At 43.2% G+C, this 12329-nt stretch overlaps 1 protein-coding gene across 1 annotated transcript; it reads left to right on the top strand.

The window, feature by feature from the left end:
- The first annotated feature begins 323 nt into the window (after positions 1–323).
- Positions 324–3995, top strand: LOC4336431 (gibberellin 2-beta-dioxygenase 6-like). Its single transcript, XM_015779673.3, has 3 exons — positions 324–955; positions 3001–3343; positions 3524–3995. Exons 1-3 carry the CDS (start codon positions 468–470, stop codon positions 3767–3769), a joined length of 1077 nt encoding a protein of 358 aa, XP_015635159.1. The 5' UTR covers positions 324–467; the 3' UTR covers positions 3770–3995.
- The last annotated feature ends 8334 nt before the right edge of the window (positions 3996–12329 follow it).

The following is a 12329-nucleotide window of genomic DNA, read 5'->3' as shown; positions in this document are numbered from 1 at the left end:
TACAACTTAAGGTTCTGAGAAGTAGTTGATTAATAGTTAGTTTTTGAGAATTTGAAAATGTTGAGTTTTCAACTTCTGACTTTTTGTTTATATTTTGGATTCTACAAGTTTTTTAGAATCCAGATAAATTGTTTAGACAAACTTTTAAGTCTAGATAAAACTGCAGCTGTCAAAAAGCTTTCCAAACAGTACCAAAGGCCCAGCCATAACCCAACAACACTACCCCACACGTGGCTCCTAGGAGTGTCGCACCCACGTACGACGTCCCGAGAGACGATATGGCCCCTCGCGAGCTCTATATATAGGCCTCGCATCCTAGCTAGCTAGTAGTATCCCAGCAGCATTCGTCGACGCGCGCTCTGCGATAGCCAGAAGCTAGCTTAGCATACGTGCAACTGCGTGTGCGACGCGTACACGGCTGTACAGACACAGATAAGCCTCTCGCCTACGTAGACGTCTTCCCGACCATGCCGGCCTTCGCCGACATCGCCATCGACCCGCCTCTGGCCGACAGCTACCGCGCGCTGGCGCTGCTCCGCCGCGACCGCGACGGTGGCATTGCGCCGCCGGCTGTGCAGATGGTCGGCTCGGGCGGCGCCGTGCTGGAGCGCGACCTGCCGATGGTGGACCTGGAGCGGCTGACGAGGGGCGGCGCGGGGGAGAGGAAGGCGTGCGCGGGCGCCATGGCGAGGGCGGCGTCGGAGTGGGGGTTCTTCCAGCTGACCAACCACGGCGTGGGCCGGGAGCTGATGGAGGAGATGAGGCGGGAGCAGGCAAGGCTGTTCCGTCTGCCGTTCGAAACCAAGGAGAAGGCCGGCCTGCTCAACGGCTCGTACCGGTGGGGCAACCCCACCGCCACGTCGCTCCGCCACCTCTCGTGGTCGGAGGCGTTCCACGTCCCGCTCGCCAGCATCTCCGGGGCGGATTGCGACTTTGGAGACCTCACCTCCTTAAGGTACGTACAGTACGTACTATGCTTAATTACTAGCTCGTATATACTCGTTAATATACGTAGTGGAGTAGTGTACAGTGTGCACTGCAGTACTCCATGTTGCTTTTTATATGTTAGCTTGGTTTTTCTTAATTAGCTCGCTCGCGCAAGCACACTTTAGTCATTTTGATGAAACAGGCCGGTGAGGCGATCCGTGAGTATTTGCATATCGGCATATGCATGCATGTGACAAGCTGGATATATGCTAACAAAATTGGCAATTAAGTTGTTTTTAGTTATAACTACTCCCTTCGTCTTAAAATATACTAGTAATTTAGGACTAGACGAGACATATCCAATCCAATGAAACTGGAGAAGGGATTGTCTAGATTCGTTGGACTCGAATATATCTTATCTAATTCTAGTGTTGCTATATTTTGAGGTAGGATAGATCTCATCCAGTTTTAGATTGATATATTATATGATGGAGGTAGGAGTAACTTGCGGTTTCACACTCGTACGTACAAGCTCTGTAGCTAGCTAGACCGGGCCGTCACAGTTACAGTGTCAGCGTCTAAGTACTAGTACTAGCTTAGTACAAAAGGCGCTAACAGGGCACTGCTCATCAGAAAAGGAGGTATCTCTGTTAATTGCGATCGTTCACGGGATATTTCTCGTGTACACGTACTCGCCGCGACTGTCTGACACATACGCGAGCGAGCGCGATCGCTGCTATATTCGCGCGTGCTCGCTGTCCTTACGATCGAACAAATTAAGCTATAAAAGTCTCTGGGGTCTACAATAAGCTCCAAGCGAGCAGCAAACTTGCCTGTCACCTGTATATATTCCGCTCATGTGAGTCAATGAGTGATGATATCATGTGTGCGGTGGCGTATGTGCCCACGAAACATGCGTGCCTTTTAGTACACTAACCGAATTTAACGCCTTCGTGTCCATCGAACCAGCCTACCAACGCCGTCCCCCACGTCGGTGATATATATACTCGCTTATTAATTACTCCCTCATTATTTTAATGTATGACGCCGTTGACCATTTGTTTTATTCGAAATTTTTGTGCAAATATGAAAATATTTATGTCATACTTAAAGGACATTTGATAACGAATCAAGTCATAATAAAATAAATGATAATTACATAAAATTTTTTTAATAAGACGAATGGTCAAACGTTAGATAAAAAGTCAATGGCGTCATACATTAAAATATGGAGATAGTATTATATTGTGTGTCGTGTACATTCCGAGGCGTGTCTAGCTTTCATACACAGTGAAGGAAATACTGTGAGAAATATCTCGGGCACAAGAAATATCTGAGTCACACACGTAGGCGTAGGAGGATGCATAAATCGGAGTTGTAACCTCTAATATATAACCTTTCCCGTCTAAATCGAGGGTAGATCCAGTAAATTGAGCCACTAGCTAGGTCACTGAGCTTATGGATCCTATGCTTGCTAGCGACACCAATGACTAACTTGTATGAACATTGACTTGCTACTGATTCCTCTTTATATATAGCGTTAATTGATATTTGGATAATACGTTTGACTGTTTATCTTACTTAAAAGTTAGCGAAAAATATGTATTTTTTATGGCATATTCTATTATTAAAGGTACTTTACGTGTCGTTTACATATTTATATAATATTTTAATAAAACATCACGTTTAAATATCAGCATCATCTCGTACATTCTAAAAACAGAGGAATATTTAGTTGACCCTACCAAATCATGTCCCCTTCACAGTTGCTTTGTAGATTAATCTAAACTGACCACTAAAGTTGGATGGTGATAAGGTTTCTAGCGTCGTATCAGGTTATAAAGAAATCTAATTAAGCTTCTATTAGTTCTTTATCGGATCAACAGTGAATAACATATATATAACCGGTTTCCGTTGTCCTACCGGTTAGCCGAGAGGTTATTAACCTGGCTGATCAGTACTTTTACTGTTTTACTGCCGGTTGGTGCACATGGACTCTAGTACGGATTATGATCGAGTGGTTGTACTCGATTACTAACAAGCGGAGGTTGTTGTGGTGGTGACGGCGTGCAGGGGCGTGATGCAGGAGGTGGCCGAAGCGATGTCGCGGGTGGCGAACACGGTGGCAGCGGCGCTGGCGGAGGAGCTGACCGGGCGCGGAGGCGGCGGGGCATCGGCGGCGCCGTGGTTCCCTGCGGGGTGCGACGAGACGACGTGCTTCCTGCGGCTCAACCGGTACCCGGCGTGCCCTTTCGCGGCGGACACGTTCGGGCTGGTGCCGCACACGGACAGCGACTTCCTCACCGTCCTGTGCCAGGACCAGGTCGGGGGCCTGCACCTGATGAAGGACTCCCGGTGGGTGGCCGTCAGGCCACGCCCCGACGCCCTCGTCGTCAACATCGGCGATCTGTTTCAGGTAACAGTCCGCCGATTAGCTCGCTCGGGCATCATTGTGTGTACCAGCTTTGACCACCAAGGCGGGAGAAACAGAGATGTCATCAGATCGACGTGTCTTTGTGTGGATGCATTGATTTTAACTTTCGATGTCCCATGAGGCCATGAATCATTAGCTAATTAATTCTCTGCTCTGCTATAGGCGTGGAGCAACAACAGGTACAAGAGCGTGGAGCATAAAGTGGTGGCCAACGCCAAGACGGACCGGCTATCGGTGGCCTACTTCCTGTGCCCGTCCTACGACTCGCTTGTCGGGACATGCGGCGAGCCATCGCCATACAGGGCCTTCACCTTCGGGGAGTACAGGAAGAAGGTGCAGGAAGACGTCAGGACAACCGGGAAAAAGATTGGCCTCCCAAACTTTTTCAAGCATTCTTCAGTACAATAATGATCGCATCAATGACAGCAACCGCTTGTTCTATATATGTTCGTTATAATTTATGGTCGATGTGAACTCGACCGTACCATCAATCCATCTCACTGTACAATTGTGTGTGCGGTGTTCGGGGTTGGAGGTTCTTTCCTTATCATTTCCGTGGCCTTTTTTGGTTTGTAGATTGTAATTGGCAAGGTAGTACTATACAAGTGATTAAACCAGAAGGCCTTATGTGCAATTATCAAGTTATCGCATAATGACAACTGCCACCATGTCGGAGGAAATAATTTACTACTACTTCCGTCCCAAAATAAGTACAGCCGTAGATATTCGTGCCCAACGTTTGACCGTCCGTCTTATTTGAAAAATTTGTGAAAAATTTAAAAATATTTAGTCACACATAAAGTACTATTCATGTTTTATCATCTAATAGCAATAAAAATACTAATCATAAAAAATTTTCAAATAAGACGAATGGTCAAACGTTAAACGTGAATAGTGTAAAACTACACTTATTTTGGGACGGAGGGAGTACATTTCTAACATTGTTCTGTAAAAGGTCCACTCGACACCCTCGACTCCAAAACTGCATATTTGATCCCCAATCTCTCGTGGATCCGTGTGGCTAAATTGGTTCTCTACGTGAGGTTAAATCTTAACTACTATTTAGATATATACTAGAAAAAATACCCGTGCGTTGCAACATGTGAAAACTATTTTAATCTTACTATTGTTATATGGTTTAGTTAATGTAAAATTCAATGTGTTAAATTCATTTGGATATATTTTGTTAGAAAATCATGAGCTGCAATTAGAAGTCTGATCGTCTCATGTTAGTATGCGAGTTTTTTAAAGAGATTTTATACGATTCCTTCTGTGTTTCCTAAAGCAAACGAATTTAAAAACCGACTCATACACGGATGACATACTAAAATACCGACAAAAGTATCTTTAATTTTTATAATAGTAGATATTAGTACGCCCATATCTAATTGAGTGTGAGGGCCTGTTTGGCACAGCTCCAGCTCCACCTCTCCTGGAGCTGGAGCTCAGCCAAATAGTTTCAGCTCCACCAAAACTGGGAGTGGAGCTGGGTGGAGCTCTCTCATAAAATGAATTAGAGTTTTGGAGCTGGGTTTAGGCAGCTCCATAACTCCACTCCAGACCCAACTACTAGAGCTAAATTTAGGAGTTGGAGCTGTACCAAACTGACCCTGAGTGTGGCGTGTGTGTATCTGGCATGTATTTTCTAGGTTTTGATAATGTGACATTATCTTTTTTTAGGGTGCTCTCAGTGTCTTAGCCATAATGTTTTCTCTTGTGTTTACAAGATATTATATTTTCCCTTGACATGAGAGACAAAACATATAGTAAGCAACAGTACTGATTAGAGAAAAAATATATAACGTTGATTTTGTTTCTCCCATAAAAAGTACTGGGCGATACTCCAGTGCTTTCTACCGGTAGTACTATACTACTAGTAGAAATTATCTGAATAGTTCATTACTAAGGATAAATTAGTAATTTACTAATACAATAATTAGCGGCAAGTATGTTATTTATGTTTTTTTTCTTGCTAGATTGATCTATTTTCATCCATTGCGCTGGCATCACTTGTATTCCATCGAAAAAGCGAAAAAGGAGGAAAAAGGTTTAATCGCTAATAAATGATTATACCCCTTCGCACCTTTTTTTTTTATAATAATGCTCCTCCACGTTTCTACTACCGTTAACTGGGGTGGTAGTTCAACGGTTTGGATTTCTTTCTATTACCAATAGAGAGCATCGCGGTGGGGCTTATGGTTCATAGAAGTTAGTCGAAGATTTTGTACGTAGTAATAGTGTTAGCAAGAGAATATAGTACTCTTAGTAGCCAACTGACAATCACTAAATACCTGTAACTCTTAAGGATTGGAGAAAAACTAAGAGAAAAATTGCAAAGGTAGACTTTCTATGATTAATTTTGATACCTTCTTTTTATTATAATTATACAGATATATACTGGTGACACCTCCCAAGGATAGAAGATGTCCTTAATTATGATGATACCAGTAAGATCTGTTGGCAATTAAGCGATATAACTCATATATAAGAAGTGGTCCAACCATGAGCGTCTACATCACATCATATTCACTAGTTAACATCACAAAATTTGGAATCTATCAAACACCTTTGAAAAGTAATCCATTAAACATGCCCATATACCACTCTGATACAATTGCAAGAGACATCACTATATATCTTTACATAGTACCATGATGCAACGACAAAGCCTAGATGTGGGCGTGACCCTAGTCATTGAAATAGAGTTATCTTGGATCAACCCCGCTTGAGACACTAAAACTACGTACAAGCCCATCGCGACGACAATTCAAAACCTACTCTCCATTACACTAATGATTTGCTACCACATATGGCATGATGTTATGCCTAGTGATAGGTATGTTATGCTTGACGTTGATATGGCTTCACATGGGCATGGCCATCTTTTTTGTGACCTTGTTGTCATCATGTCCAATGACAATTCTCTCAGATTTGACATGAGCGAAGCAGATTCTAGCGACATTGAAGACAAATACCAGTGTTGGTCATCTGCAACGTGTAAGACTAGTTTTAGTTATATCCTGTGGAAATTATGGATACCCCATATCTACATGACAGTTATAATTTAGTCGGATATACGGTACCAAATATAGATATAATATCTTTATGAGGACTCGGGTTAGTTTTTAACTTGTATGTCAAGGAATTGCCCGAGATCTTAGTCGGTTACGATTGTATTTTATCTGTAATTACATACCGTTAGGGATATGGACTGTACTTTGTAAAGCGGACTCTTTCCCCTATATAAGGAGGGTCCGTGTGCCTCTCGGGGCACGATTCTTTTTTCCAATATATACAATCAATAACACACTCGGCGGAATAATCCCCGGACAGGAGTAGGGTATTACTTATTGAATAAGAAGGCTTGAACCTGTATAAAATTCTTCGTCTCCAAACTCATCCACTTTCCTAACTTGATAACCACCCCCTTTTACTATTGCCGAAATCTTGTTTCGACACATCCTGTCTTTTAAATAATTTTAGAAAAAATTATGGTCTTTGAGTAGTGTCAACTTTTTTTATGATAGACGTACTAGCGATACTAAGATGTATCAATCTTTTTTTCATATAATACGGTATTTCCTAGTGCTTCTTTAAAGAGCTGTAAAAATCACTCTGACAAGATAGTCAAAGACAAATAGTATAACCTCATCAGCTATCAACGATGAATGAAAATGACCTTTATGTTGTCAAATTCTAAACTCGCAAGTCGCAAGAAGGGTCCTTTTGATGCTCGGTGCAATCGATCAATTAGATGTGATCTCGAAGGTATCCTTTTTTTTTACCGTGTTTGGATCTAAATTTTTTCTTCAAAATTTCAATTTTTCTATCATATCAAAACTTTTCTACTCACATAAACTTTCAATTTTTTCATTACATCATTTCAATTTCAACCAAAACACACCCTTTCTCTCTTTTTTTCCTACTTTTGAAGAAGATATGCCGTTGATCCTGTTGCTAGAGCCCGACATGCTATTTCTGTTGGAACACGCACCAATGAGCGTTAGCCTCGTTAGGCAGTAGGCTGTAGGCACAAAAATGAGAATGACTTTCGTGCCGACAAATTTCACCCTCGGAGGTATGGCCCTTTTCACGTGTAGCGGACGAATTGAATCAATCGAAATGTACGGGATCGGGTCTCTATTTTGCGTAGCTCTCTCTCTCTCTTCTTCTCTTTTCTAGAAAGATGCCTAATGGCGTACTACCGTTGAGGCGCTGATCGTACATACAAAGAGAGAAAACGGAGTGCGACTGGGCGGCGTGACACTTGGTGCGACGTGCACTCTTGGAATTAACACACTTCGTCAATGATCCGTACCAAGGATGACTGGATGAGCTCATTGACACATCGATGCTATGTCCTTTCTAACGTTGCAGGATTACAGGACGGTCGACACGGCAGCGAGACTTTTCCACGACGACACGTGTTGTTAAACCCACCGCGTCTGCATGCATTCAGGAATCTTGCCGCCAAAGGGCATCATATTCGTTGCACCATATCTCGCGACGCCGACTCGCGTTATGTGGCAGCGGAGAGGCGCACGACGCGTACGAATTATTGGCCAGCCCGTCCGAGGCGCGCGCGCGGTGGACAACCCAACGTCGAGGAGGACCGTGTCGGCACTCGGCACTCCGGCGGTCCGGCCGCGTATGTCGTCTTGTGTTGCGGTGCGGGGGATCGATGCAAATCCGAGCATGAGGGGATCGAGGTGTATTGCAAAATGGCGTTGGCCCACTAACTGCACAATGTGACGTCATGCCTTCAAAACGAATAAAAGTGGTTAAGTAGAGACCCTCTTAGCTAGGGCGTTGACATCATGAAACAGCCCGGTCACCAGAACCGTGTAGCCTAACTCAACGGACGCGCGGACCCACTTACACATATCACCTTACTTATACTTTTGTCGTTGCGTCGTTAAAAGGATTAACCAGTGAGTGATATAGTTGGTTCATGTAAAAGAGTTAACTAGGGAGTGATATGCTAGGAGGGACCACACACGCATATAGGCAAATATCCAGGAACACGTCCCCTCTTAGCACACGTCGATATGTCTAGTGTCGACGCCATATGCCCGCACATTGATCTATATACGCAACCATGAGGGTTGACTCTGATACCATTCGTAATAACCCGGCCTCCAGAACCACGTAGCCCAGCCTAACCGATGGGCGGGGCCTACTTACACATACCACCCCACTTATACTTTTGTCCTCGCTTCATGTAAAAGTGTTAACCTGGAGTGATAGGGTTAGAAGGATATAAGCATTTATCAGTTGGTTCCACTCATGCTAAACTAGTAAGCTAGTACTAAACATACGCACACAGCTCTCATGTGCCACACATGCCAAATTCTAATTGGGTAAGGATGTTTTTTAATAGTAGACAACAGGAGTTCTACCGGATATATTAGAAGAAGAGAGTTGACCTTATTTATAAGGAAGACTAGGCCTAAAAACCATACAACTACATAGTTTGGAAACCGGCAAAACCTTATACAGAAGACAAAAAAAGCCTATGACAAAACAACTACGAACCACAGAAGTGATCAAGGGAATAGCAACACCTTCAAGACGAAGCCTCCAAGGAGGTAAATAACGACAGAAGCCGCTGCCAACACCCGCCCAAAACTAGACTGGATTTTCACCCAAAGGGGGAGAGAGTCCACAAGGCAACACCTCCAAGGAGGAAACGGTACCCACAGGCGTCGATGTCGCCGGTCCTGGAAGACTAGGCAGTGCTTTCGCCCAAGACTCCCTCCAAAGGTGTGGGACCTCCAAGAAGCCAGAGTAAGAGTATCGAGTGTTATCGTTGCCCAGCTCATCGGCTGAATCTGATGCAGCAGCTCTGACTTCGCCTTAACACAGAAACTCTAGTTCCGTATGGGGTAAGCACACCGTTCCAAACTTGGCACTATGACAGGTTTAGACAGTCACAGGGCACAAGAAGCACCGGCGAGGCCCAAGAGCCCTGACTACAGATAGACTAGATCACCACACGAACGAACACTTCTCCTCGACCACCGAAAGACTTCACGGCAGGGTCTGAAAGCAGACGGCCAAAAGAAGAGAGGAGCATCAAGGAGGAGAGGAGGCTTGCTAGGCCTGAAGAGGAACTGAGAGCTGAAGACCGGGCAACAAAGACATCGGTGTCTTCCATGTTTTCGGCGATGATCTCCGGGCTTCGCGGGACAATCCTTACAACTTCGGCAACCACCTCGAACTTCACCACCAGAGCGGAGAGAGGAGCGCGGGGGCAATCAGCAGGGCAACTAGTCAACTAGACAGAAGAGCTGGCGAGAGGAAGGGATGAAGGAATGGGGGGAGGGGCCTCCCCCATCTGCTTGTGCCAAGAGACGGCACATAGAGGAAGAGAGAGGAGGCAAGGGAGGAATTGGGTATCAGAGGGAGGTTCTGCTTGTGCCGAGAGACAACACAGAGAGGAAGAGAGAAAGAAGGATAGAAGATGGTAGTTGAGGTGGGAGAGGGAGGTGGGTGGGGGTGGGGGCGGCCTCTGCTTCCGCCGGCGACGAGGGGCGGCCGGAGGGACACCCGACGCTCCCACCGACCACGGAGCCAGCTGTCGTCGCTACGCCGTGATTCTACCACCCACACGCCGGACTCCGCCGCCTCGCGCCGCAGCGGCCACCGCCAGCCACATTGCCTCCACTTCGCGCTGCCAGTGGTCACCAGATCCAGTGGCGGTGGGGCCGGATCTGCCACTCCTAGCCGGGATACCTCGCCGCTGCCACTCCCGCCGTCGGCGAACGCCATCCTAGCTCTCCAGCCTGCTTTACCAGTAGCGAGCTCCAGCAACAGTGAGGTTGGGGGAGGAGGAGAAGTGGGCGGCGGCGGCGGTTGGGTTTGCCCTCCGGTCGCCTGCGCGTGGGCGACGCGGGGGGAACGGTGTTGGTTTTTTTTGGCAAGGATGTTGCACATCATTTATCCATTTTAGTAACAAATGATATACGAACTTATCATGTTGCCATTATACTTTTTAATTTTCATTTTAATGCTTTAAAATTGTTGATACACATACTATCTGGTCCCTATATTCCAAAATAAGTTTACTTATATATATATATATATATATATATATATATATATATATATATATATATATATATATATATATATATATATATATATATATATATATATATATATATATATATATATATATATATATATATATATATATATATATATATATATATATATATATATATATATATATATATATATATATATATATATATATATATATATATATATATATATATATATATATATATATATATATATATATATATATATATATATATATATATATATATATATATATATATATATATATATATATATATATATGTATGTATGTATGTATGTATGTATATATATGAATATACATAGGCCAAAAATAAACTTATTGTTAAATATCTATGTCCACATTCATGTTGAAAGGGGGAGGAGGAGAAGTGGGCGGCGGCGGCGGTTGGGTTTGCCCTCCGGTCGCCTGCGCGTGGGCGACGCGGGGGGAACGGTGTTGGTTTTTTTTGGCAAGGATGTTGCACATCATTTATCCATTTTAGTAACAAATGATATACGAACTTATCATGTTGCCATTATACTTTTTAATTTTTATTTTAATGCTTTAAAATTGTTGATACACATACTATCTGGTCCCTATATTCCAAAATAAGTTTACTTATATATATATATATATATATATATATATATATATATATATATATATATATATATATATATATATATATATATATATATATATATATATATATATATATATATATATATATATATATATATATATATATATATATATATATGTATGTATGTATGTATGTATATATATGAATATACATAGGCCAAAAATAAACTTATTGTTAAATATCTATGTCCACATTCATGTTGAAAGTAAACTTATTCGGACAGACCTATATTTATATTCATATCTAAAAGTAAACTTATTATGCGACGGAAGGAGTATAATATAATCTAATCTATAAAGCAAAGTGAGCGTAGCTCAACTGTTTAGCTTCCTTGTGGTGGGACTAGCCTACCCGGGTTCAAATCATATATTTGATAGGGTGCTCGCATTTACAACTAATTATTCTTTTAGTAGTAGGTGACGTACCTGTCGACATCGAGACGTTTATAGTGACTTCGTTGATCTCAAGAAAGGTCGGCTCGGTCTTCGGGATGCGTTTATAGGGATAGGGTGTACGTGTATGCGTTCATAAAAATGAGTGTGCGCGTGTTATGGGCGTTAGCGCTTGTACTGTGTTTCATTTAAAAAAATTCTGATCTATAAAAACCAACTCAAGGGACTCACATAGTCATTTTGGGATACTCCAAGAAAACCGGATAAAATAGACAAAAATGGACAGGATAAAAGATAGTCAGGCTCAACCTGTTTTGGGCCAGTTGATCTATTCTTATGAGGCCGAAAGAACGTTTTTTTGGGTATGGCCTACAATAAACAGTCGGCCATTTATCAGTGCAGTCCTGGTTCTTCTACTTCTCTCTGGGCTTGTTTTGGGCAAGTTTGAAACTCCAACCGATGGACTGTGTGAAGCACGCCGCGCGGTCTTCGATGGTGGGCTGGTGGCACCGGCTGGCACGTTTAATAGCAAGTGTGGTTTTCGATAGGAATAAGTTCACTTTGGGTCCCTCTATTTGTCACCCAGTCTGATTTTCGTCCCTTAATCGCAAAACCGGGTACGACAGGTCCCTCAACTTACGAAACCGTTTAAATAAGGTCCCTCGGTAGTATTTGACTCCGTTTTTAACTGAAGTGGTGCCTACGTGGCTAATTGACTCGGTCTTCATCTGACGTGGCATTGACGTGCCGCATACGTGGCAATTCGATCCGAAAAATAATAAAAATTATGGACCCACATGTCAGTTTCACACACACAATAATTTCAAAATGGTGGGGGCCACGTGG

Source organism: Oryza sativa, chromosome 4, assembly GCF_034140825.1.
Source record: "Oryza sativa Japonica Group chromosome 4, ASM3414082v1".
Taxonomy (NCBI): Eukaryota; Viridiplantae; Streptophyta; class Magnoliopsida; order Poales; family Poaceae; genus Oryza; species Oryza sativa.
Note: the sequence above shows the minus strand (reverse complement) of the source record. Positions and strands in the feature narration are given on the sequence as shown.